General features: G+C 53.7%; 1 protein-coding gene and 1 pseudogene across 1 annotated transcript; one reads left to right on the forward strand and one right to left on the reverse strand.

Annotated features, from left to right (window-relative positions):
- Positions 1-27,405, forward strand: part of LOC135305566 (zinc finger protein OZF-like) — a 128,753-nt pseudogene extending 101,348 nt beyond the window's left edge.
- On the reverse strand, positions 10,073-11,435 carry LOC135305615 (olfactory receptor 14C36-like). Its single transcript, XM_064429351.1, has one exon. The coding sequence runs from the start codon at positions 11,433-11,435 to the stop codon at positions 10,341-10,343; it is 1,095 nt and encodes a 364-aa protein (XP_064285421.1). The 3' UTR covers positions 10,073-10,340.
- Positions 27,406-27,473: the final 68 nt, after the last annotated feature.

A 27,473-nucleotide genomic window follows, 5' to 3' on the forward strand; every position in this document is an offset into this window, starting at 1 on the left:
TGATGGATTGTGATCATTATTAGTCAGAAAGATCTTAACCACAGTACTGGAATTATAACAATTATTTGAATATAGTGCTCCAGGAAGCAATTTTGAAGTCAACAGGGCCTGGCTGGAGTTGTTGGAGCCCATTGCAGGCAGAGCCTCCTGCTCCAGCAGGAACTGCCTTTCCTGTGCCAGGAGCAGGGCAGGTCCCGCTGCAGGAAAAGCCCCAGGCCAGCCCCAGCACAGGGAAGGGCTCGGGCACAAGGGCAGAGTGCCATGCTGGGAGCTGTGCCAGGCAGAGCCTGAGGCACCAAAGGCACCTTGGCAGCAGCAGCTGCTTGCAGGCCATGGCCAGAAGCCTCCCTTGGCAGCCCGGCCTGGTGGCCAGCACTGCAGAGCTGCTGCCTCAGGGCTCATTTCTGCCTGGGCTCTGAAAAGCCACTTCTGCTCCAGGAGCCTGCCTGGGAAGCCATTGGCCCCTGCACACTGGGCACAAGATATGAATGACAAATCTCTTCATGCCAGCAGAGACACAGCAGGGGCAGAGGAAAGGGGAGAGCCAGGCCCAGGGCACAGGGCTGCCATGGTGATGGCTGTGAGGTCACTGCCCCTGCAGCAGCCTGGCTGCCCTCAGCAGACATTCTGGCCAGAAGCGTTGTGAGGGCACCCAGCACATCAGAGAACCCACACAACAGGAATTCTGTGCTTGGGGATGGGAGGGTTTCACTGGGTCAGGCTGCACAAAGCTCCTGCTCTTGGAGAAGTCCTGGGGTTGGGAATCCACTTTTCTGGGAAAACAGTTGCAGTTTCCTGCCTCTCTCATAATTGTAAAATATTTCCTCATTTTAACAAATGTAAATCCACTCTCATTCAGTTTAAAGACATTGACCCTTTTTCTGTCACTGCAAGATTTGGGAGAAAATAACTTTGCTCACTATTCTTCTATTTTCACAGACCTTGGAGAGGACCCAAACATCTCCCAAGATGGGGTTTGGAGGCCTCATCACATAACCAGGATGTAGAGTCTGATAGCTCTGGGTCCAGCGGTGTGGAGACTGAAGACAGAACAGGAGTAGCCTGGGAGGGATTTTAGGGAGGTTTCAGAGAGGAAGCTCTGGCTGGAGCTTTTCTTCAAAGAAGTTATAAGCATGAGAAGGCAATAATGGCACCAAGGGCAGCTGGGGAGGCCCAGACTGGACACCAGCAGAAAGGAATTTCCCTGCCAGGGCAGGGCTGTGGTTCAACACATCCCCCAGAAGGAGCCTGGAGCAGCCCAAGGCTTTGTGTGGGCAGGAAGAGGCAGGCAGGAGGCAGAGCTGTCAGCAAAGGAAGGGGCCAGCCAGGTGGGGCAGCCGGGGGATGACGACAGCCTGCAGGGACAGAGGCGCAGGGCAGGGACACCGTAGGACAGCCTGGGCTGCACAGGGCACAGGGATGGGCAGCAGCTGCAAGGCCCTGACAGAGCCAACTTGGGCAGCACTTTGGCCATGGCTGCTGGCCCTGGGCCTGAGCCAGGAGCAGGAGACAAGTGACCCTTGCAGCCCTGGGGCCTCATTGCCTCCTCGTCCCTGCCCAGCAGCCTGGCAGGGGCCGCCCCATGGTGCTGCCCTTGGCACTGCACATCCCCACATGCCAGTGCCCATCCCAGGAAGAGCCCTGAGCAAGGAGGGAGGGACAGGATCTGCCTGGCCAGGGGCTGGGGCTCAGGCCTTGGCCCTTTGCATTCCTGAAACACATCCAGGTTTGCTCAGCACCAGAGACACCTTTGCCTTGTTTGTCCCCAGTTGTCATCACTGCCTCCAGTGTTCTGCTCTGACTGGAACCTGGGGACAGTTTCTCAGTTGTGTCCTTCAATGGGAACCATTAACTCTTCAAGAAATCTGTGTTTCAATCTGACTTTGAGATGTTGACAGGTTTTTGAGCACACTCTGAGGGACTGAGTCTGATGCAAAGAGCACAAAGCCCCAGAGGGTCATTAAAGGCCTTGTGCTGTGTCTGTGCTGCTGAGCTGGGCCGGGCTCCTGGCCCAGAGGCAGCTCCTGGCAAGGGCAGCGCTGCAGAGAGACAGCTCTGGCCAGGAGCAGCTCCTGTGCACAGCCCAGCAGGGCTGGGGCACTGCCAGGGCAGCTCAGGGACACCAGCAGGGCACAGCCAGAGCTGACAGGGGCTCAGCACTGGCAGGGGCTGGGGGATGTCCCAGAGGGGGCTGTGTGACAGTGGCACCTCTGTGGCTGTGTCCTAGAGGCACAGAGCAGCTGTGATGTCAGCAAGGGGCTGTGTGACAGCACAGAGTGGGCTGTGTGAGGTCACAGGTTGGGCTATGACATCACAGAGTTTGTTGTGTGAGGTCATTGAGCAGCTACAGCATCATAGAGGGGATTCTGTGACATCACAGAGCAGGCTGTGACTTCATGGTATGGCTGTATGACATCATAGAGCAGGCTGTGAGGTCAAAGTATGTGCTGTGGCATTACAGAGTGGCAGTATGGTATCACAGAGAGGGTTTTGTGACATCACTGAGGGGGTTGTGACATCACTGAGCTGTCTGTAATGTCATAGAGTAGGCTGTGAGGCCATGGAGTAGCCTCTGCCATCATGGAAGGTGGCTCTGTGACATCAGAGAGTGGGTTGTGACATCCCTGGGTGGCTGAGTAACATCATAGAGCCAACTGTGATGTCATAGAACAGACTGTGACATCACATGGTGACATTGTGACATCACCGAATCTTCTGTGACATCACGGTGCAGCTTTATTATATCACAGACTGATATTCCAGCACTGGCCCTGTGATATCATGAAGGGGCTTTGTGACGTCACAGAGCAGGCTGTGATATCACAGAGCAGTTGTGTGTGTCATCACTGAGTTGCCTGTGACATCATAAAGTAGGCTCTGTGACATCATAGTCTGGATATCATAGAATGGATTCTTCCATCACAGGGTATCTGTGTGACATCACAGAGGGGTTGTGACATCATAGAATGGCTGTGTGACATCCCAGGGTAGGATGTGTAATATCACAAGATTAACTGTGACATCATAATGAGGGCTGTGGCATCACAAAGGTGCTGTGTGACATCACAGGGGCTGTGTGAGGGCACTGGGGAGGTCACTCTGCCCCAGCCCCCCTCACAGTTCCCCCAGAGCAGTCCAACCCTGCTCGTGCACAGCGGGGTTCCCTGTCCCCCCGGGTCCCCCTGCCCCCGGTGCCGCAGCCTCCCCCAGAGGATGTTCCACAAGATTGACCCCAGAGCCTGACACGGGGACGGGGTGCCAGGGCCCTGGGGGGTGGGACAGGGGGACAGAGACTCCCTGACAGTGTACGTATGTCGCCGAATGCCAGAGCCTGGGCCAGGATTCCTTCACCCTGCTACGAATGAGGGCTTGAGAGTGTTGAAAAAATCCCCAGCAAGGGATCAGCAAAAACCAGATTTAATATTAAGGGACAGCACCACAAAATTCCTTGGGAAGGGTCACTCTGCTCCTGACTGGACACTTCAAGCACACCGGGGAAACAAAGCAACAACAAAACCAAACCAAATCCAGGCAAATAAAGCAGAAATGAACCAAGAACTATCCCTGTGTATGTGTGTGTGAGACACAAGGACAGTGAGGACAAGGATAAAAGGAATATGATCTAAAAGCTGAACAGAGCTCAAACTTAAGGACTTCACTTATACCTTAACCTTAACTTCTACCGTAAACTTCAGAATTTAGCAAAAGAACAGCACTTAACACTATTTAACCTCATTTATAGCCTATGAATAAATAATTTAATAGCGGAATAACACTTAACAATACTCATCTTAGCTAATAACTTAAATTAAACCTAACAAATTAGCAAAAGAGCAACTCTTAGATGCAATTAATTTAGCTTAGACCTTGTGACTTGACCTCACTTACAGGCCTGACTGACTCAGCTATCCAAGGCACTCCAACCCCTCCAAGAGCAGCATTTCTGCCACATTTCCCCAGCACAGGCACTCCTGTGGGCACGCAGACACAAAGAGTCAGTGCAAGGCACCTGTGAGAAATTCCCCTGAGGGCAGGAAATGCTCCCTGTGGATGCTTTGGCATCTCCCCAGTGGGTGAAGGGTTGAGCCTGGAGGAGTGGGGGGATTGGCCCAGGCTCCCTCATTGTTCAGGATCCCCGAGTGCAGCAAACAGGAGAGTTCCCAGCTGGGAGAGGCCCCACTCAGAGGGAGTCGCTGGCCCAGGAGAGCTCCAAGGGGCTCCTTTTGCAGCGCTGTTTTTAGGGCCCCAAGAGAGGGGCTGCAGTCACAGCAATGGTTCATCCTGGCCGCACTTGGCATCAACAGCTTTCTTTGGCAGTGTGAGAACAGGGATGTTGTGCCACTGAGGGAACAAAACCAGTTCCCAGGGCTGCTCCTCCAGCAACCAGGAGCTGGCTGGGCACAGCAGTGCCTGGAGCAGACAGTGTTTGTGCTGAGCTGCAGAGGAGCTGAGCCCAGGGGCTGTTGGCCAAGGCCGAGGCCCAAGGAGCATTTCTGAGCTGGCAGGGCGGCCTGAGAAGGGGAGGGGGGAATGCAGCAGCACAGGGCCCATGGAGCCAAGGGACCATGGTGACACTGTGGGGCCCTGTGAGACCAAGGGACCATTGTGACACTGTGGGGTCCTGTGAGACCAAGGGACCATTGTGACACTGTGAGACCCTGTATAGCCAAAGGTCCATTGTGACATTGCAAGGCCTCATGGAACAATGGAGAGACCATTAAGAGACTTCACAGGCTCATGGAACCAAGGGGCTATTGTGACATTGAGGGGACTCATGGGATTATGGAGACCATTGAGACACTGTGAGGTCCCATGGAATAAGCAAAGCATTGTGACACTCTGAGGCCTCATGGAACCAGTGAGACCATTGTGACCCTGGGGGTCTCCACAGAACCAAGAGGAACATTGTGATACTGTGGGGCCTCGTGAAACCAAGAGGCCTTTGTGACACCGCAGGGCTGCATGGAACCAAAGCTCCAGGGCGACACAGAGGGGCCTCCTGTCATCAATGGTCCATTGTGACACCATGGAGCCAAAGGAGACCATTGTGACACTGCAAACCCCCAGGGTCCAAAGGTCCATTGTGACATTTCAGTGCTCATGGAACAGAGGAGTCACGTGTCATTGTGGGGCCTGTGGAACCACAGAGAACATTGGGGAAATTAAAGGCTTCATGGAACCCAGGCATCGTTGTGACACTATGAGGCACCATAAAACTAAGGGAACACAGAACATGTCTGGCTGGTTTGGCCTCTTATGGGCTGCCTCACTGCTCCAGCTGACCTTGGCATGTTGAGGATCTCTTCTCATGTGCTGCTGAAACACTGGTGCTCTGTGCTTTCCTTCCCAGTGGAAAAAGATCTGTCCTTCTTCTCCAGGCACCCATGGGCAGAATTGGGATTTCACCTCCAAATTTCCATATATCCAGGGATTGTTCCTACAGGAATATTGCCAGGACAACTCTGGCTGGCAGTGGTTTCACAAGGGTCAGCTCTCATTTGATCCCAAAAAGCCTGGGGAAGGCTCCATGCTTTCCTTCCTGTTGGAACGAAATGTCCTGCTTCTCCAGGCACCCATGGCCAAGACTGGTTTTCCAACTCCAAAATTCCATACATGCAAAGATAGCTCCCAGACAAAATCTGCCATTCCTGACAAGTCTGGCTGGCCTTGGCCTAGTGAGGCTCTCACCTGCCTTCTAAACACTGGGGCTCTGTGCTTTCTTTCCTATGGAAAATAACTGTCCTTGACATCCAGGTGCCCACAGCCAGAATTGGGATTTCACCTCCAACATTGCCTTAGTATGACTGACTGGAGGAGGTTGTTGGCTGGAAACATTTCATGTGTGAGAGAGGAAGAGGCAGGTCCAACCTTGCCCTGCCCTGGAACCCCAGCACTGGCCCTGCCCTGCAACCCCAATCCTCCCAGAGCCTCTATCTCAGCCCAGCAGTGGCTGCCAGTCCCTGGCACAGCACAGGCAATGCTCCACAGCCACCTCTGCAGCCCCCACCCAGCTCCTGAGTGACCAAATGACCCCAAGTCCCACCTGGGGGAAGGGCCCAGGAAGACCAAGGGGTATTGAAGGCTGACCATGAGGCAAGGTCACATCTTGACCCTGCCTCCTCTTGGAATTTCCATCTGAACTGCTGGAGTCCAGGAGTTGGTAGCTCTGTCTGTGCATCTATAAATCTTATTTTTCTTTCTCTCTTTCTGTGTATACTTCTTCTATTTTTGTCCTCTTGTAAATTCTGACTAGCTTTAAATTGAACAGGCTTAGAGTTTGTGAAGTTGAACAGGGCAAGGTATTGCTTTCAGAAGTGATTTTTGGTGATTGAATGATGCATTAAACATTGTGACAAAATTTCTCTGATTTTCTAAAGTTGCCAGTAAAGGCTGTTTGGCTGTTTTCAGCTCCTGAGAATCTCTTGTTGGTATTTTTCCCGTGCATCCAACTCAGAGTACACAAACAACTGTAATTCCTTTTAAATGTCTCCTTGAGAGAGTTTTTAGTGGATGGGAGTCAGGGCTTGTCTGTCCTGCTTGGCACAGTCCAGGCAGGGCTTTCCCAGCCACATTCCACACTCCATTGCCTGGCTGGAGCCGCTGCTGCCTCTGAGTTGTGCTGGCCCAGCCCCAGGGACGCTCTCCTTGTCTGCCCATTCCCCCACGGTCTCTGGGCAGGGATGGCCTCAGTGGGGGCTGCTGACATCCTCAGCAACTTGGAGGCTGCTGCTGGATTTCACTGCTCCAGGGGCTTGTTCAGCCTTCAGCTCTTCAGTTCAGGAATTCAGTGCCCCAGGGCTCATTGACATTCAGAGCACCTTAACAAGCCAAGGTTCTGGGAATAATTTGATTTCAAATCACTTTTTTCAAATATATCTTTCAAATAATTTGTGGTTAATTAGACTGATTTCAGGAGTGTATTCAAACTGAATACGTTCTATTTTAAAAGACAGTGAGAAGACATTTTTTAGATCTTGTTTAGCTTTTTTTAACTTCTAATAAATTGATATGTGCAATCTCCACTTGATATTGAATCTACGTACCTCCTAATGCAGTTTGAATAGATATGAAAATCAAGACCCTTCATGGCTGACAATCAATCACACTCTGTCCCTACCCCCTCCCCACCATTTCCCCCATCCAAGCCCTGGCACTCAGAGCAGCCTTGTGAAAATCTCAGCTCCCTCCAGCCCAGGCTGCACCTGCAGCTTTCAGCTCCTCGGCTCCAACTCCCACCTGCTTTCCTTGGAGAAGGAGCTGCCCGAGACACAGAGGGATGTTCATTTCTTGTCAGCCAAAAAAGCCAAGGAAAACCACAGCTTCAACAAATGCAAAAGTCATTCCTCTGCTGGGTATTAAATTCGCTTTCCACAGCACACACTCTCAGAGCAATGGAAAATACCTTCTGTGCCCAGCACAGATCCCAAGGTCCCCCCAAACCCTTCCTGCCCAGATTTGCTCTATACACACGAGGCACACACTGAATTCCGAAGGTCCCTCCATGCCCAGAGGGAGGAAAAGAGAGAAAGGAGATGAAGAGCTCTCCTGCGCAGAGCCAAGGTCCAAGTGCTCCTGCAGTGGGAACCACAACTGATCCTTTGGGCTCAGGGACTGGTGACACTCAGAGGCACAGAAAGGTTTCTTGCCAACAAACACAAGTTGAACATTTGAGCAGTTTAATAACCCTCACAGCTCTTCCCTCTGCTCTCTGAGATGTGTCAGCAGTATCTGGCATGTCCACCAACCCCCAGGGGTTCCCATACAGGAAACGCCTCAGACAGAGATATAAGAAAAGGTAATTCTGTGATAGAAACACAATTAAGATTATGATTACTTATTTATTTATTTGAACATCAGAAATATCGGGCAACTTCCTGGAGCTCAAAGAATGAAACCAGTCAGTGGAGAGGCACTTGAATGACTAGAGAGCACCTGGAGGAGAAAATCTGGGAGCACTAGGAAGTATATAGATCCAGCTGCTCTAAATGAAGAGATGTTCTTAGACATGGCCATTTCAACAAGAGAGTTGCAAACACCTGAAGGAAGAGGGAGAGAAAATAACAAAAAGAATATTGGTGACACCAGTAGAAGGCAAGATCAGAATTTCTTCTCCTGGCATCAGTGAACATGCAGGAAATTACTGTTCCTTCTAGGAAAATTTTGCCATTCCTTAAAAGTTCTCAAATGACGCAGATAAAGATTAGCTTGAATATTATGAAACTAACAGATACTGAAACCTGTGCCCCTTTCCAGGCAGCCATCAGCTGTGTGCCCATGAACAGGCAGTGCCACTTGTGCCCTGAGGTGCCCAGCTGGGATTGGATCTCTCCGAGAGCACCTGAGGAACAGCAGAGCACCTTGCAAGCTGCAGGTCCCTGCCAGCCCCGCAGGGCTCCTGTCCCATCAACATCTGCTCTGCTCCAGTCTGAAACAGGGCCCAGCATGGTGCCAGGATCATCAGAGAGCTGAGGTCTGTGCTGGAATTCCATGCCCTCCCCATCCCGCAGCAGCCCTGCATTTCCCTGCTCCAGCCTTGGTCTCCAGCACAGCCATGGAGGCTCTTTGGGCTCCTGACTGTTCCTGCAGCCCCCAAGGGCAGCTGAGCTCTGCCTGTGGCACAGTCAGGCCTGGCCAGCGCAGGCCATGCTCAGCAATTGCTTGTGTGTGCCTGGCCTTGCTGTCAGCCCCAGCAGCGGCTGCGTGGCCCCTTGGTGGCCCTGTGCTGGCCCAGCCATGGTGGCCCAGCCCCTGTGCAGGCCCAGCCCAGGCCAGGAGCATTGCGGCTGGGAACGGCCCCTGTGCCGTGATGCCCACGGCAGCCTTGGGGCTCTGTGCCCCATGGCCTCCCTGCTGGGCAGCCTCTGCCAGCTCCTGCACAGCCCCTGGCACCTGTGGGCCTGCACAGACAGCCCTGGCCCGGGCTCTGCCGGCCTCTGGGCCAGCAGAGAGGCTGGCCAGGGCTGGCCATGGCCGGGAACAGGCCCTGAGCCCCGCAGGAGGATGGAGCTGGGCCACAGCCAAACTCAGCCCAGGCCAAAGCTGGGCTCAGCAGCCAGGGCTGCCAAGGGCTGGGCACAGAGGCTGGCACTGACAAATGTCCTGGGCCCCCTCCCTGCTCTGTCCGTGCCACCAAGGGCACTGAGCAGCCTCCTCTCTGGGGCACTTGCCTCTTTTCAATGCCTTGCACAGGCGCTGGCCCTGCCCCACAAGGCCTGGCCTGAGTCCTGCCCCTGCACGCTCAGCCAGGCTGAGATGGACACTGATGGTTGCTGGGGCAGGCTCTCTGAGCCCAGCCCAGCTCCCTGGAAGCTCTGCCAGCTGCCCTGAGCTCTGGGCAGCACCAAGGGCCTCTCCCCAGCCCAGCCCAGCTGGCTCTGGCCCCACAGCTCTGCTGAGCCCAGGCTGCTCTGGCCACTGGCCCCACGGCCTCAGCCCCTGCCAAGGGCACAGCAGCAGCTGCAGCTCACACAGGACTCAGCCCAGCTATGGGGGAAGGTGCTGGGCAAGGCCAAAGGAGGCTCCCTGCCTGCCCTGCTCCCCTCTGGCTCAGGTGCTGAGAGCTCTGCAGCCCCTGCTGCCATCCCATGTGCCCAGGGCAGCACAAGAGCCCCGGCCTTGGGGCCCTCAAGAGCTGCTCCTGCTCCAGGCCCAGGGCCCATCCCAAAGCTGGGGCAGCCACAAAGCTGTGCCCATTGCTGTTCATTGCTGCTCTGATAAGGATAGTACAAAAAGTTTTAAAAAGTGGTTGCAGATTCATTTATTTCACCTAAATAAAATGTGAGATTCCCTGATTACACAATGTCTCTGGGTCACACATGAAGGAGGGATAATTAAGATAAATAGGGTGAATATTAGCATTTCTTTTAATGTAACAGAATCAGAAAAACATTAAAATCTACTTAAGGGTAGACTTGGCCTCTTCTGACATGCACTGTGAGTTGCTGACAGAGGAAAGCTGGCCTTCTGTGTCTTCTTCTGGTGGGTTACCTCTTCTGGAGTCCATGTGCCTACCAAGCTGCTCTAGCACTCCCCTCCATGGCTGGACAGGGGAGAGAAAATAATATGGGAGACAAATCATAGATTGAGATAAGGTAGTTTTCTATAGCAAAATAAGAAGTTTTTACATGCAGCAGCAACCAGAAAAAAAAAATCCCAATAATTTTATTCTCTACTTCCCACCAGCGAGTGATGTTCAGCCACTTCCCAGGAAGCAGAACTTGAGCAGGCAGAGTGATTGATCAGAAAGGCAAACGCTGTACATAGGAAATGCCCTCTATTATTCCTCCTTCCTTAGCATTTATACCACAACTAGTCCCATACAGTCTGGAATATCCCTTTGGTTAATTTGGGACTCTGGCCTGCTGTCCCTTCCCAGGGTCTGACCCACTCGCAGCCCCTTGATGGAGGGAGAATGCTGAGAGGCAGCAGGAGCCAAACCAGGGGTGTGTTTCCAGCTGTTGTGTGGCTCTCAGTGCAAAGCTGTGAGGGTTGTTATGGGACAATGAAAAGGCTGAAGAGCACACAGACATGGCTTTCCTGAGAGATTCCTTGAGCTCCTGGTTCCTCAGGCTGTAGATGAGGGGGTTCAGGGCTGGAGGCACCACCGAGTACAGAACTGACAGGGCCAGATCCAGGGATGGGGAGGAGATGGAAGAGGGCTTCAGGTAGACAAACGTGTCAGTGCTGAGGAACAGGGAGAGCACGGCCAGGTGAGGGAGGCAGGTGGAAAAGGCTTTGTGCCGGCCCTGCTCAGAGGGGATCCTCAGCACGGCCCTGAAGATCTGCACATAGGAGAAAACAATGAACACAAAACAACCAAAGCCTAAACAGAAAGTGACCACAAGAAGCCCAACTTCCCTGTAGCTGGAGTGTGTGCAGGAGAGTTTGAGGATGTGTGAGACTTCACAGAAGAACTGGCCCAGGGCATTGCCATGGCAAAGGGGCAGGGAAAATGTATTGGCCGTGTGCAGCAGAGCATTGAGAAAGCCACAGGCCCAGGCAGCTGCTGCCATGTGGGCACAAGCTCTGCTGCCCAGGAGGCTCCCGTAGTGCAGGGGTTTGCAGATGGACACGTAGCGGTCGTAGCACATGATGGTGAGAAATGCAAATTCTGATGCAATGAAAAAGGCAAAGAAAAATACCTGTGCAGCACATCCTGAGTAGGAGATGTTGCTGGTGTCCCAGAGGGAATTGTGCATGGCTTTGGGGACAATGGTATAGATGAGGCCCAGGTCAGTGAGGGCCAGGTTGAGCAGGAAGAAGAACATGGGCTTGTGCAGGTGGTGGCTGCAGGCTACGGCGCTGATGATGAGGCCGTTGCCCAGGAGGGCAGCCAGGGAGATGCCCAGCAAGAGGCAGAAGTGCAGGAGCTGCAGCTGCCGCATGTCTGCCAATGCCAGCAGGAGGAAGTGGCTGATGGAGCTGCTGTTGGACATTTCTTCACTCTGGCCATGCTGTCCTGTTCAAGGACGAGACAGTGAAAAGTCAAGGGAGATTTTGCTGATCAGTATCCAAGCCATTTCTTCCATCCCTGCCCCTGCTGCTCTGTGCCACCCAATTTTCCTTTTCTCAGAGCCCTTCCTTCAGCCCTGTGCCTGGAGCTCTGCTGGGATCTGGCCCCGTTCCTATGATGAGTGGGGGCTCTGCCCATGGACACCGAGGGGTCAGCTCTGCACTGCAGCAGTGGGGTTATGGGAACAGGGACAGGGGCCAGTCCTGGGCTTGTACTTCATCAGCCCAAACTGCTCCTGAGGCAGAGGAGCTCGGCAGCATCTCCTGTCCCAGGGCTAAGGAATGGTGACGGCCAAAGGCAGTTTGAGAGGGTTTCCTGCTGTGCCCAGGGAGGTCAGAGAGAACTGAGCAATGCACAAACAGTGGCTGTAACTCAGTGAAGGGTGACGGGAGCTGCTCTGCCACCCCACATGTCCCCAGCTGCCCTTTTGAGATCCAGGGCAGTCCCTGTGTTCCCCTGGAAATCAGCCTGACACAGCTGAGAGCAGAGGGACCCACAGCAGAGCAAACTGGCTCAGCCTTTTTCAGTCTCAGGCCCACTCTGGCCAAGGACACTCCTGTGCTGCACAGCCCCTGCCAGGCAGCACCAGGGCAGGGCAGTGGCCCTCAGGCCCTGTCAGCAGGAATGGGCACATGGCAGGAGAGATGCCCTTCATCTCTGCTGCTGCTCTGCCAGCCCACGAGGGACTGAGGGCCCCGAGCCCCTGGGCTGAGGGCTGTGCTGGCTGGGAGGGGACACAAGAGCTGTGCTGCTCAGGGCAGTGTCTGCCCTGCAGGGCAGGGCTGGCAGTGCCACATCTGCCCTGCAGCAGGGCTTCCCTCAGCACTGCCTCCCTCCCTCCCTGCCCACGGCTCTGCTGCTGGAGCTGTGCCAGCCTGAGCTGCTCCTGTGGCCCCGGGCTCCTTCCCTGCCAGAGCTGCCAGAGCCCAGCCCAGCCCCTGGGCCAGCTCTGCCCTGCAGCTGCTCAGGGCTGCAGGGATTAAAGAACAGCTCCCCCAGCCTGGGCACCATGGAAAGGTGGTGCTGGAGGGGCCTGGAGGCTGGGGAGGGGGGGGTGGCACTTGCTGAGGTTCCCAGGAAAACTCAGGGTACTGGTTTAAGAGCCTCAGCCCCAGCTCTGCCCTGCACAGCTGAGTTTCCATTGCCACCAAGCTGAGCCAGGGAAAAGTGGGAGCACAGATTCAGGAAAGCAGAGACCTAAGCAGGAAAGCCCTGCCCTGAATGAGCTCATGAAAAGTCCCCTCAGGAATGAGCTGGGCGTGAGCTGGAGCTCTGAGCAGCCCTGGCCCACACAGCACCCTCTCCACAGCAGCAGGACCTGCCCTGGCAGGAGTCACTCCTTGCCCCCACAGCTCCCCTGACCTGTCCATGGGGAGCTGCCAGGCAGGCTGAGAGCTGCCCCTGGCAGGTGGCACATCCCCTGGGCTGGCCAAGAGCCCTCAGGACTGCAGGACCTGCTCTGCAGGACAGCCCTGGCAGCCCTGGCTGCAGCCCCAGCTTCACCCCCTGCAGCCGTCCCTGGCAGCAGGAGCCGTCCTGCCCTGTCCCTCTGATGGTGCCCACGGAAGCCCTGCTCTGCAGCACATCCTCCTCCTCCTGCTCCCCTGCCACAGAGAAATTGGGAGAGTCCTCCTGGCACATCCCCCAGGCTGTGGGGTGTGCTGGCTTCAGGAGATCCCTCCAGGAGCACAGGGGACATTGCCCTGCATCCACTGACTCACCATGTGGAGGGCTGTGAAGATCTTTCCCCCAGTGAAGTTTCAGCTCAATGACTTCCTCAGCCTGTCTCTGCCAGGCTCCTGTCCCCTCAGTGCCTGCAGGCAGAGCCCTCAGCCCTGCTGGGCTGGGAGAGGAGCTGGTCCTGGGAAGAGCTGTTCTTTTAAAGCTCAGCAGCACAGACACAGCACAAGGACTTTAATGACCCTCTTGGGACTTGGGTGTTGTTTACATCAGACTCAGTCCCTGAGAGAGCATTCCAAAGACTTCTCCAGAACTCAAAGTTAAATTTAAACTCCAAAGTTTCTTGAAGTTTTAATGGGTCCCACTGAGGGACATGACTGAGAAAGTGTCCCCAGGTTCCAGTCAGAGCAGAACACTGGAGGCAGTGATGACAGCTGGGGACAAACAAGGCAAAGGTGTCTCTGGTGCTGAGCAAACCTGGATGTGTTTCAGGAATGCAAAGGCCCAAGGCCGGAGCCCCGGCCCCTGGCCAGGCAGATCCTGTCCCTCCCTCATTGCTCAGGGCTCTTCCCGGGATGGACACTGGGATGTGGGGATGTGCAATGCCAAGGGCAGGACCATGGGGCGGCCCCTGCCAGGCTGCTGAGCAGGGACAAGCAGCCACCCTGTGATGTCACACAGCCCCTTGGATGTCACACAGCCATCTGTGATCTCATACAGCATCCTGTGATGTCACAGAGCACCCTATGATGTAACACAGCCACCTGTGATGTCACAGCCCCCTCTGGGATGTCATACAGCACCCTTGTTTTGTCACAGAGCCAGTTCTGGGATGTCACCCTGGAATGTCATGCAGCTGCATTGTGATGTCCCAGAAGACTCTGTGATGTCAGAAAGTTGCTTTGGGATGTCACAGTCTGTTCTGTGATGTCACAGTCTTCTCTATGATGTTACACAGCCACCTAGTGATGTCACAATCCACTCGCTGATGTCACAGAGCCACCAGCTGTTACGTCCGGATCTGCTCTATGGCCTCATACCCTACTCCATGATGTCACAGACAGCTCTGTGATGTCACAACCCCCTCAGTGATGTCACAAAACCCTCTCTGTTATGTCATGCTGCCACTCTCTAATGTCACAGCACACACTTTGACCTCAGTCTCCTCTATGATGTCATACAGCCATGCCATGATGTCACAGCCTGATCTGTGTTGTCACACAGTCTCCTCTATGATGCTGTAGCTATTCAATGACCTCACACAACAAACTTTGTGATGTCATAGCGCAACCTGTGACCTCACACAGCCCACTCTGTGCTGTCACACAGCCCCTTGCTGACATCACAGCTGCTCTGTGCCTCTAGGACACAGCCACAGAGGTGCCACTGTCACACAGCCCCCTCTGGGACATCCCCCAGCCCCTGCCAGTGCTGAGCCCCTGGCAGCTCTGGCTGTGCCCTGCTGGTGTCCCTGAGCTGCCCTGGCAGTGCCCCAGCCCTGCTGGGCTGTGCACAGGAGCTGCTCCTGGCCAGAGCTGTCTCTCTGCAGCTCTGCCCTTGCCAGGAGCTGCCTCTGGGCCAGGAGCCCGGCCCAGCTCAGCAGCACAGACACAGCACAAGGACTTTAATGACCCTCTGGGGCTTTGGTGCTCTTTGCATCAGACTCAGTCCCTCAGAGTGTGCTCAAAAACCTGTCAACATCTCAAAGTCAGATTGAAACACAGAAGATTTCTTGAAGGGTTAATGGTTCCCATTGAAGGACACAACTGAGAAACTGTCCCCAGCTTGCAGCCAGAGCAGAACACTGGAGGCAGTGATGACAGCTGGGGACAAACAAGGCAAAGGTGCCTCTGGTGCTGAGCAAACCTGGATATGTTTCAGGAATGCAAAGGGCCAAGGCCTGAGCCCCAGCCCCTGGCAAGGCAGATCCTGTCCCTCCCTCATTGCTCAGGGCTCTTCCTGGGATGGGCAGTGGCATGTAGGGATGTGCAATGCCAAGGGCAGAACCATGGGGCGGCCCCTGCCAGGCTGCTGGGCAGGGACAAGGAGGCAATGAGGCTCCAGGCCTGCAAGGGTCACTTGTCTCCTGCTCCTGGCTCAGGCCGAGGGCCAGCAGCCATGGCCCAAGTGCTACCCAAGTTGGCTCTGTCAGGGCCTTGCAGCTGCTGCCCATCCCTGTGCCCTGTGCAGCCCAGGCTGTCCTACGGTGTCCCTGCCCTGCGCCTCTGTCCCTGCAGGCTGTCGTCATCCCCCGGCTGCCCCACCTGGCTGGCCCCTTCCTTTGCTGACAGCTCTGCCTCCTGCCTGCCTCTGCCTGCCCACACAAAGCCTTGGGCTGCTCCAGGCTTTTTCTGGGGGATGTGTTGCACCACAGCCCTGCCCTGGCAGGGAAATTCCTTTCTCCTGGTGTCCACTTCGGGCCTCCTCAGCTGCCCTTGCTGCCATTATCTTTCTCAGGATCATTTAAATATGAAGCTCCAGCCTCTCTGAAACCACCCTTCAATCCCTCACAGGCTATTCCTGTTCTGTCCTCAGTCTCCACACCACTGAGCCCAGAGCCCTAAGCCCCTCCCTGCTGGTTTTGTGATGAGGCCTCCAAACCCCATCTTGGGAGATGTTTGGGTCCTCTCCAAGATGTGTGAAAATGGAAAAATAGTGGTCAAAGTTACGTTCTCCCAAATCTTGAAGTGACAGAACAAGGCTCAATATCTCTAAACCGAATGAGGGTGGATTTACATTTGTTAGAAAGAGGAAATATTTTACAGTTATGAGAGAGGCAGGAAACTGCAACTGCTTTTCCAGATAAGTGAATGCCCCATCCCAGGAATTGCCCATGAGCAGGAGCTTTGTGCAACCCGACCCAGTGAAACCCTCTTATCCCCAAGAACAGAATTCCTGTTGTGTGGGTTCTCTGATGTGCTGGGTGCCCTCACAACGCTTCTGGCCAGAATGTCTGCTGAGGGCAGCCAGGCTGCTGCAGGGGCAGTGACCTCACAGCCATCACCATGGCAGCCCTGTGCCCTGGGCCTGGCTCTCCCCTTTCCTCTGCCCCTGCCTTGTCCCTGCTGGCATGAAGAGTTTTGTCATTCATATCTTGTCCCCAAGGTGCTGGGGCCAATGGCTTCCCAGGCAGGCTCCTGGAGCAGAAGTGGCTTTTCAGAGCCCAGGCAGAAATGAGCCCTGAGGCAGCAGCTCTGCAGTGCTGGCCACCAGGCCGGGCTGCCAAGGGAGGCTTCTGGCCATGGCCTGCAAGCAGCTGCTGCTGCCAAGGTGCCTTTGGTGCCTCAGGCTCTGCCTGGCACAGCTCCCAGCATGGCACTCTGCCCTTGTGCCCGAGCCCTTCCCTGTGCTGGGGCTGGCCTGGGGCTTTTCCTGCAGCGGGACCTGCCCTGCTCCTGGCACAGGAAAGGCAGTTCCTGCTGGAGCAGGAGGGTCTGCCTGCCATGGCCTCCAACAACTCCAGCCAAGCCCTGTTGACTTCAAAATTGCTTCCTGGAGCAGAATATTCAAATAATTGTTATAGTTCCTGTATTGTGGAGTAAATAACTCTTTTTTTAAAAATTTACTCTGTAGTGTAAATAAGGCATGTTATCTAATCATGATCAGAATCAATCAGAGCCATGGACACCTCCCAGGGGTTTCTGGGGATAGTAAAGAGCCCTGTGCTCAGAGGCAATCACAGCCATTCCATGGTGATATCCCAGGAGTCCCCAGGCTGCCACAGAGCCAGGATGTCCCAGACACTCACAGGGGGTCCTGTCATGGGCACAGTGGGAGCTTCAGGCAAAAGCTTCATTTCTTTATTGGAGAAACTCCTGTTGAGACATGATGTGGAGAAATTACTTCCAACAGCCACCATGGAACCTCAAACCCCTGCAGGACCCCCTAGACTTGTAAAATTCCTTCTAAGAGAGGAGACTGGGAGAGGCTGGATCCAATCCCAGCCCCAGACTTTGTCAAAGGTTTATGTATAAAAGATTGGAGAGGTGGAATTGAACCTTAATGCAATTTGTCCCACACGATTAATGATGGAATACCAGATAAATTTCTATAAATACAGCCCTGATGGATTGTGATCATGATTAGTCAGAAAGATCTTAACCACAGTACTGGAATTATAACAATTATTAGAATATGCTGTTCTAGGAAGCAATTTTGAAGTCAACAGGGCCTTGCAGGAGTTGTTGGAGCCCATTGCAGGCAGAGCCTCCTGCTCCAGCAGGAACTGCCTTTCCTGTGCCAGGAGCAGGGCAGGTCCCGCTGCAGGAAAAGCCCCAGGCCAGCCCCAGCACAGGGAAGGGCTCGGGCACAAGGGCAGAGTGCCATGCTGGGAGCTGTGCCAGGCAGAGCCTGAGGCACCAAAGGCACCTTGGCAGCAGCAGCTGCTTGCAGGCCATGGCCAGAAGCCTCCCTTGGCAGCCCGGCCTGGTGGCCAGCACTGCAGAGCTGCTGCCTCAGGGCTCATTTCTGCCTGGGCTCTGAAAAGCCACTTCTGCTCCAGGAGCCTGCCTGGGAAGCCATTGGCCCCAGCACCTTGGGGACAAGATATTGATGACAGAACTCTTCATGCCAGCAGGGACAAGGCAGGGGCAGAGGAAAGGGGAGAGCCAGGCCCAGGGCACAGGGCTGCCATGGTGATGGCTGTGAGGTCCCTGCCCCTGCAGCAGCCTGGCTGCCCTCAGCAGACATTCTGGCCAGAATGTCTGGGCAGAATGTCTGGCCAGAATGTGAGGGCACCCAGCACATCAGAGAACCCACACAACAGGAATTCTGTTCTTGGGGATGAGGGTTTCACTGGGTCAGGCTGCACAAAGTTCCTGCTCTTGGAGAAGTCCTGGGGTTGGGAATCCACTTTTCTGGGAAAACAGTTGCAGTTTTGTGCCGCTCTCATAATTGTAAAATATTTCCTCATTTTAACAAATGTAAATCCACTCTCATTCAGTTTAAAGACATTGACCCTTTTTCTGTCACTGCAAGATTTGGGAGAGAATAACTTTGCTCACTATTCTTCTATTTTCGCAGACCTTGAAGAGGACCCAAAAATCTCCCAAGATGGGGTTTGGAGGCCTCATCACATAACCAGGATGTAGAGTCTGATAGCTCTGGGTCCAGCGGTGTGGAGACTGAAGACAGAACAGGAGTAGCCTGGGAGGGATTTTAGGGTGGTTTCAGAGAGGAAGCTCTGGCTGGAGCTTTTCTTCAAAGAAGATATAAGCATGAGAAGGCAATAATGGCAGCAAGGGCAGCTTGGGAGGCCCAGACTGAACACCAGGAGAAAGGAATTTCCCTGCCAGGGCAGGGCTGTGGTGCAACACATCCCCCAGAAGGAGCCTGGAGCAGCCCAAGGCTTTGTGTGGGCAGGCAGAGGTAGGCAGGAGGCAGAGCTGTCAGCAAAGGAAGGGGCCACCCAGGTGGGGCAGCCAGGGGACGATGACAGCCTGCAGGGACAGAGGCGCAGGGCAGGGACACCGTAGGACAGCCTGGGCTGCACAGGGCACAGGGATGGGCAGCAGCTGCAAGGCCCTGACAGAGCCAACTTGGGCAGCACTTTGGCCATGGCTGCTGGCCCTGAGCCTGAGCCAGGAGCAGGAGACAAGTGACCCTTGCAGGCCTGGGGCCTCATTGCCTCCTTGTCCCTGCTCAGCAGCCTGGCAGGGGCCGCCCCATGGTGCTGCCCTTGGCATTGCACATCCCCACATGCCAGTGCCCATCCCGGGAAGAGCCCTGAGCAAGGAGGGAGGGACAGGATCTGCCTGGCCAGGGGCTGGGGCTCAGGCCTTGGGCCTTTGCATTCCTGAAACACATCCAGGTTTGCTCAGCACCAGAGGCACCTTTGCCTTGTTTGTCCCCAGCTGTCATCACTGCCTCCAGTGTTCTGCTCTGGCTGCAAGCTGGGGACAGTTTCTCAGTTGTGTCCTTCAATGGGAACCATTAACTCTTCAAGAAATCTGTGTTTCAATCTGACTTTGAGATGTTGACAGGTTTTTGAGCGCACTCTGAGGGACTGAGTGTGATCCAAAGAGCACCAAAGCCCCAGAGGGTCATTAAAGTCCCTGTGCTGTGTCTGTGCTGCTGAGCTGGGCCGGGCTCCTGGCCCAGAGGCAGCTCCTGGCAAGGGCAGCGCTGCAGAGAGACAGCTCTGGCCAGGAGCAGCTCCTGTGCACAGCCCAGCAGGGCTGGGGCACTGCCAGGGCAGCTCAGGGACACCAGCAGGGCACAGACAGAGCTGACAGGGGCTCAGCACTGGCAGGTGCTGGAGGATGTCCCAGAGGGGGCTGTGTGACAGTGGCACCTCTGTGGCTGTGTCCTAGAGGCACAGAGCAGCTGTGATGTCAGAAAGAGGCTGTGTGACAGCACAGAGTGGGCTGTGTGAGGTCACAGGTTGGGCTATGACATCACAGAGTTTGTTGTGTGAGGTCATTGAGCAGCTACAGCATCATAGAGGGGGTTCTGTGACATCACAGAGCAGGCTGTGACTTCATGGTATGGCTGTATGACATCATAGAGCAGGCTGTGAGGTCAAAGTATGTGCTGTGGCATTACAGAGTGGCAGTATGGTATCACAGAGAGGGTTTTGTGACATCACTGAGGGGGTTGTGACATCACAGAGCTGTCTGTAATGTCATAGAGTAGGCTGTGAGGCCATGGAGTATCCTCTGCCATCATGGAAGGTGTCTCTGTGACATCAGAGAGTGGGTTGTGACATCCCTGGGTGGCTGAGTAACATCATAGAGCCAGCTGTGATGTCATAGAACAGACTGTGACATCACATGGTGACATTGTGACATCACAGAATCTTCTGTGACATCACGGTGCAGCTTTATGATATCACAGACTGATATTCCAGCACTGGCCCTGTGATATCATGAAGGGGCTTTGTGACATCCCAGAGCAGGCTGTGGTATCACAGAGCAGTTGTGTGTGTCATCACTGAGTTGCCTGTGACATCATAAAGTAGGCTCTGTGACATCATAGTCTGGACATCATAGAATGGATTCTTCCATCACAGGGTATCTGTGTGACATCACAGAGGGGTTGTGACATCATAGAATGGCTGTGTGACATCCCAGGGTAGGATGTGTAATATCACAAGATTAACTGTGACATCATAATGAGGGCTGTGGCATCACAAAGGTGCTGTGTGACATCACAGAGTGCTGTGTGACATCACAGGGTCTGTGTGAGGGCACTGGGGAGGTCACTTTGCCCCAGCCCCCCTCACAGTTCCCCCAGAGCAGTCCAACCCTGCTCGTGCACAGTGGGGTCCCCTGTCCCCCTGGGTCCCCCTGCCCCCGGTGCCGCAGCCTCCCCCAGAGGATGTTCCACAAGATTGACCCCAGAGCCTGACACGGGGACGGGGTGCCAGGGCCCTGGGGGGTGGGACAGGGGGACAGAGACTCCCTGACAGTGTACGTATGTCGCCGAATGCCAGAGCCTGGGCCAGGATTCCTTCACCCTGCTACGAATGAGGGCTTGAGAGTGTTGAAAAAATCCCCAGCAAGGGATCAGCAAAAACCAGATTTAATATTAAGGGACAGCACCACAAAGTTCCTTGGCAAGAGTCACTCTGCTCCTGACTGGACACTTCAAGCACACCGGGGGAACAAAGCAACAACAAAACCAAACCAAATCCAGGCAAATAAAGCAGAAATGAACCAAGAACTATCCCTGTGTATGTGTGTGTGAGACACAAGGACAGTGAGGACAAGGATAAAAGGAATATGATCTAAAAGCTGAACAGAGCTCAAACTTAAGGACTTCACTTATACCTTAACCTTAACTTCTACCATAAACTTCAGAATTTAGCAAAAGAACAGCACTTAACACTATTTAACCTCATTTATAGCCTATGAATAAATAATTTAATAGCGGAATAACACTTAACAATACTCAGCTAATAACTTAAATTAAACCTAACAAATTAGCAAAAGAGCAACTCTTAGAAGCAATTAATTTAGCTTAGACCTTGTGACTTGACCTCACTTACAGGCCTGACTGACTCAGCTATCCAAGGCACTCCAACCCCTCCGACAGCAGCATTTCTGCCACATTTCCCCAGCACAGGCACTCCTGTGTGCACACAGACACAAAGAGTCAGTGCAAGGCACCTGTGAGAAATTCCCCTGAGGCCAGGAAATGCTCCCTGTGGATGCTTTGGCATCTCCCCAGTGGGTGAAGGGTTGAGCCTGGAGGAGTGGGGGGATTGGCCCAGGCTCCCTCATTGTTCAGGATCCCCGAGTGCAGCAAACGGGAGAGTTCCCAGCTGGGAGAGGCCCCACTCAGAGGGAGTCGCTGGCCCAGGAGAGCTCCAAGGGGCTCCTTTTGCAGCGCTGTTTGTAGGGCCCCAAGAGAGGGGCTGCAGTCACAGCAATGGTTCATCCTGGCCGCACTTGGTATCAACAGCTTTCTTTGGCAGTGTGAGAACAGGGATGTTGTGCCACTGAGGGAACAAAACCAGTTCCCAGGGCTGCTCCTACAGCAACCAGGAGCTGGTTGGGCACAGCAGAGCCTGGAGCAGACAGTGTTTGTGCTGAGCTGCAGAGGAGCTGAGCCCAGGGGCTGTTGGCCATGGCCAAGGCCCAAGGAGCATTTCTGAGCTGGCAGGGCGGCCTGAGAAGGGGAGGGGGGAATGCAGCAGCACAGGGCCCATGGAACCAAGGGACCATGGTGACACTGTGGGGCCCTGTGAGACCAAGGGACCATTGTGACACTGTGAGACCCTGTGAGACCAAAGGACCATTGTGACACTGTGAGACCCTGTATAGCCAAAGGTCCATTGTGACATTGCAAGGCCTCATGGAACAATGGAGAGACCATTAAGAGACTTCACAGGCTCATGGAACCAAGGGGCTATTGTGACATTGAGGGGACTCATGGGATTATGGAGACCATTGAGACACTGTGAGGTCCCATGGAATAAGCAAAGCATTGTGACACTGTTAGGCCTCATGGAACCAGTGAGACCATTGTGACCCTGGGGGTCCCCACAGAACCAAGAGGACCATTGTGATACCGTGAGGCTTTGTGAAACCAAGAGGCCTTTGTGACACTGCAGGGCTGCATGGAACCAAAGCTCCAGGGTGACACTGGAGCCTCATGTCATCAGAGGTCCATTGTCACACTGTGGAGCTAATGGAGACTATTGTGACACTTCAAACCCCCAGGATCCAGAGGTCCATTATGACATTGCAGGGCTCATGGAACCAAGGGAACATGGAACAGGTTTGGCTGGTTTGGCCTCACAGGGGCTGCCAGACAGCTGATCTTGGCAGGTTAAGGGTCTCTTCTCAAGTGCTTTTCAAATACTGGGGCTCTGGGCTTTCCTTCCTATGGAAAAGAACTGTCCTTCTTCTCCAGGCACCCATGCCCAGAATTGGGATTTCACCTCCAAATTTCCTTATATCCAGGGATTGTTCCTATTGGAATATTGCCAGGACAAATCTTGCGGGCAGTGATTTCTCATCTGTCCACAAAACACTGGGGAAGGATCTGTGCTCTTCTTCCGATGGGAAAGAACTCTCCTGCTTCTCCAGCCCCAATGGCTGAGAGGCTTCCACCTCCAAAATTCCTAAAATTCAAAGACTGCTCCCAGACAAAATCTGCCATTCCTGACAAGTCTGGATGGCCTTGGACTAGTGAGGCTCTCACCTGCCTTCTAAACACTGGGGCTCTGTGCTTTCCTTCCTATGGAAAAGAACTGTCCTTCTTGTCCAGGTGCCCATGGCCAGAGTCAGGATTTCACCTCCAACATTCCCTACTGTGACAGACTGAAGGAGATTATTGGCTCAAAACATTTCATTTGAAGCAGAGGAAGGGGCAGGTCCAGCCTTGCCCTGCCCTGGAACCTCAGCACTGCCCTGCTCTGCAACCCCAATCCCCCGAGAGCCTCTATCCCAGCCCAGCAGTGGCTGCCAGTCCCTGGCACAGCACAGGCAATGCTCCACAGCCACCTCTGGAGCCCCCAGCCCAGCTCCTGAATGTCTCCTTGGGAGGTCTGGGCATGTAGAAGAATGAGCCCCTTGAGGACTGACCCTGTTTGCACAAGCCGCTCCTCATCCCCAGCCTCACCATGTCTGGGATGCATGGCTCCTCCCTCTGGGCAGAGCACCTCACAGTGGGATGATGTAATTTTTATCAGTCCTGCAGTGACACTCAATGGCCCATTAACAAAAGATATCTCCCTGGAGGGAGGATTGATTTGTTGAAGAGATAAAGAAAACTGCCCAATTAGCAGAAGATAACTGCCCTACCTCTGACAGATGGCAAATACAATACACGCATTGTCTTTCAATCCAGAACAACAGGATTTCAAATTAATAGAATGTAACTTAACATGGCTCAAACCTAACAATAATGAAGTTCAACTTTGCTTAATCTTATCAACCCTGAATTTACATTAAATTAAACATCACAGAATCAAAAATTAATATCATTAGAAGTTATACATACAACAAAATTTAACTTATTCTGATGCTCTTAATGGAAATAAGGCACTGAAAAAGTTGAACAATCTGGGATTGAAATAACAGCAGGATGCATTTACTGGAGGGATTAAAAGGATGTAATGAGTGTGTCATGATTTCATGTAATTTAGTTTTGAGAGAAGCCCATGGCAGCCACAAATTTTATGCAAGCATAAATTTACTAAGACCTTTTAAAGTGCAGTTTTACTGAAAGAAACAACAATGTGGAATTCGGCAATCTGCCCAGCAAACCAGCAGCTTCTTGAAATTGTATTTAGTGTCATTCCAGATGGTCAATTTACCAGCATTTCTGTTAAAGAACCTCCAGCCAGTGCCGTGGTGGGGGGGCCTGGCGGAGCCGTGCCGGGGGCTCGGGGGAACCGCGCCGGGAGCAGCCGAGCCACGCACCCCAAACCACCCATGGTACCTCCTCCTGCCCCAGAGCCTGTGAATGTGCCTCCGTGCCAGAGGGAAGGGGCAGGAGATCCCCCAGTGCATCCCCAGCAGGACGGCATTGGCACTGGGGTTGTCCTGCAGCCAGGGGCCATGCTGGGCTGGGAGATGGAGCAGGAGAGAGGGGGAAAGGGGCACTGACTTCCTCCTCACCTGCCTGAGTGTCTCGGGGCATCTTTCTCTTCCCTGCAGCCTTCTCCTCCACTGGGCCAAGGTTTGGTAATGGGAAATCCTGCTTTGGCGAAAAACAAGGGATGAGCACAGTGAGTCTGAAGGTCCTCTGCCCAAGTTCATCTCTAGAAGTCGCCTGGTGTCCATAAAAACCTTCAAAAAGAGGAAGTGAATAAAAAAAAAAAGGCACCAGGAGTGTCCCATTTCCAGTCTCATCCCTCTGGGTCTCTGGTGGTGCCTCCTGTCATGGCTGCTGAGGATCCCCGGCCTCCCCAGGGATGAGAAGGTCAGAGTTCCCCCAGCCTTAAGCACCCTCAGCGGTGAGTGGGACACAGAGCCCCTGGTCCCTAACCCTGCACAAGCATTCCCTGAGGCCAGCAGGATGGAGAGACCCCCGAGCAACCCCCAGGGCAAGGGGACAGAAACACCTGAGCATCCCCTGGGCTGAGAGGGACAGAGACTGCCCCAAGCACCCCCTTGGCATGGGGGTGAGCACCCCACTTCCTGGGGTGAGAATAATGGAGACCCACTGGGGAATGGCCTGGGGTGACAGGGACAGGGACAACCCTCCCATGCCCCTCCCAAGCATGGCCCAGGGCGAGAGGCGCAGAGACCCCTTCAGCATCCCCTGGGCACTGGACAAAATAAACTTGGCATCAATTAAATTTAACGCTGCATAAACCACTTGGATGAAGATTTGATTTTCTCACAAGTCACATGAGAGGAAAAACCAAATAAATCCCAAAGATTAATAAACCAACAATAGAAGGAATTCTGTGGCAATTCCAAGTCTCATCAGTTCCTGTACAACCCCAGCTCAGCTGCTGGCAGTTTCCCAAAAAAGAAAAGTGGAAATCTGGCCCAATACAGATTATTAAAAGGAAGGGAAAGCACTGTGGAGCTGTCATGAGTGTGACAGGGACAAAGAGAATAATGATTCTCACATTTGGCAAAGTCCCCAAGCCTCTGAATTTGGGAGTTATTTGGGAATTTAGCTCCTTGAGCTGGGCACTTCTAGCAGCATCGTGTTCCACATCTTGAGGTGAATGAACCTTGTCAGCCTCACTGGTATCATTTGCTCACATTCCTCCAGTGATTTGAACAAACGTTTCAAAGATGGACAACAATATATTTTCTTTACACTGGCCACCCACAACAGCCATTTTCCTCATCAGTTCTCCCACAAGTTGCTCAGAGGAATTTGCATCCAAGTTTCCAAGAGGTTCTCTGGAAAGAAAGAGCCCTCCTCCCACAGAGGAGGGAACCATGCTGTTGTCAAGGTCAGAGAACAGTGCCTGAACTCACTGTGCCAAAATATTGTACACAATCTGGTTAAGAAAATTGTTAGCGATTCCTCTGCCCCAGTTTAGGTGCTAAGGAGACCAAATGCAAAATAGATTTTATTGAACAGTCAATGTGAGGTAGGGAGAGATGGAATAAAAGAGAAAAAAGGGGGAGGGCAAGAGAGTGACAGGGACAGAGACCTCCCCTGGGCTGGGGCAAGTGTGACATTGTCCCCTGTGTGTGAGGCCTTCCCGGGGTGGGGGTTTTACACCTGAGCCAGTTTGGGTAGGGGGGGTGGTGTTCACACCCCCAGCAGGGATTACCCCACTGTTTCAGGTTGCAGTGCAAGATGTAACCAAATGCATGTTTTCAATCACCACCTTCAGAAACTGTTATAAGCAGTGTTCTTTATCTCTTCCAGGACTCAGCCCTGATAACGCCCTCCAGGGGCTCTCTTCTGTGAATGGACCATTGAGTGTCCCTGCAGGACTGGTAAAATGACATAATCCCATTGTGGGATGCTCCGCCCAGGGGGAGGAGCCGAGCATTCCTACCTGGATATAAGCTGAGACTTACAGCACCAGGAGCACCTTGGCTACTGGATTCCCAGAGGACAAGAGCTCCATCACCACTAGTGGACCTTCAGAGGAAGACCAGACCCTTCTAAGGATCACTGCTTTGACAGAATCACGATCATCACTGCAACAGGACTGCAGCCACCATTTAATGGGACTACTCCCACCACCCTGACCAACAGGGTGGCAGGTTATATCCTGACTGTGTCAGTTTAAGGCAGTGTTTCTGTATCATTGCCTTGATCTTAATTTTCTTCTTAAATTGTAATTCTGGCTTAGACTCCCCTCCTGGTTTGCCCTCAAACCTGTATAAAACTCAATGCATTAATCTCTTGTTTTCCTCCCAAAACAGAATTTTACATCCCCAAACCACTGCCAGATGGAGAAGAAGGCTGCGAGGAAGAGGAAGATGTCCCAGGACCACCAGGTAGGTGAGGAGGAAGTCAGTGCCTCTTTCTCTCTCTCTCTGGCTCCATCTCCCAGCTCTGCATGGCCTGTAGCTGCAGGACAACCCCTCTGCCTTGGCCATCCTGCTGCGGATGCACTGGAGGTATCTCGTTCCCTTTCTCTCTGGCATGGAGGCAAAGCCCATCCACTCCTTCTCCTTCATCCCCCAGACAAGAAGCTGAGGACGGAGACCGGAGAGGACAAATCTCCACAGCAGAACCTCGTGGAAGAAGCAGTTTTGAAGGACTCCATGGCACAGGAATTGAACAGGGAGGTAAAGCCCAAGAGATCCCACAGGATGAGGGCCTCCAAACCCAGCCCAGGGTGCTCTGAGGAGGAAAGACCCACCCTGTGCCAGGAAGGTGGACAGAGCTTCAGCCAGGGATCGGAGCTGGTGGTCCAGGAGCAGCTTCATGATGGGGAGAAACCACACAAGTGCTTGGAGTGTGGGAAGAGCTTCAGGCAGAGCAGCACCCTGATCAGCCACCAGATGATCCACACTGGGGAATGACCCTATGAGTGTGGGGAGTGTGGGAAGGGCTTCAGCTACAGCTCAGAACTCGTCAGGCACCAACGCATCCACACTGGGGAGAGGCCCTATGAGTGTCCCCAGTGTCAGAAGAGGTTTCAGACCAGCTCCAATCTCCTCCTGCATGAGCGGATTCACACAGATGAGAGGCCCTTCCGCTGCTCTGACTGCGGGAAGGGCTTCAACCGCAACTCCAATCTCATCAGACACCGGCGCATCCACACTGGGGAGAGGCCCTACGAGTGTCCCCAGGGTGGGAAGAGCTTCAGACAGAGCTCTCATTTGAGCAGACACCAACAGAGTCACCAGTAAGGGAAGACATGCAAATGCTGCAACTGCAGGAAGAGCTTTGTGCACTG

Source organism: Passer domesticus, chromosome 8, assembly GCF_036417665.1.
Source record: "Passer domesticus isolate bPasDom1 chromosome 8, bPasDom1.hap1, whole genome shotgun sequence".
Classification (NCBI taxonomy): domain Eukaryota; kingdom Metazoa; phylum Chordata; class Aves; order Passeriformes; family Passeridae; genus Passer; species Passer domesticus.

Bases quoted from the DNA above. Each gene is read 5' to 3' on its own strand.
- LOC135305615 (XM_064429351.1), bottom strand. From the start codon at position 11,435: ATGTCCAACAGCAGCTCCATCAGCCACTTCCTCCTGCTGGCATTGGCA.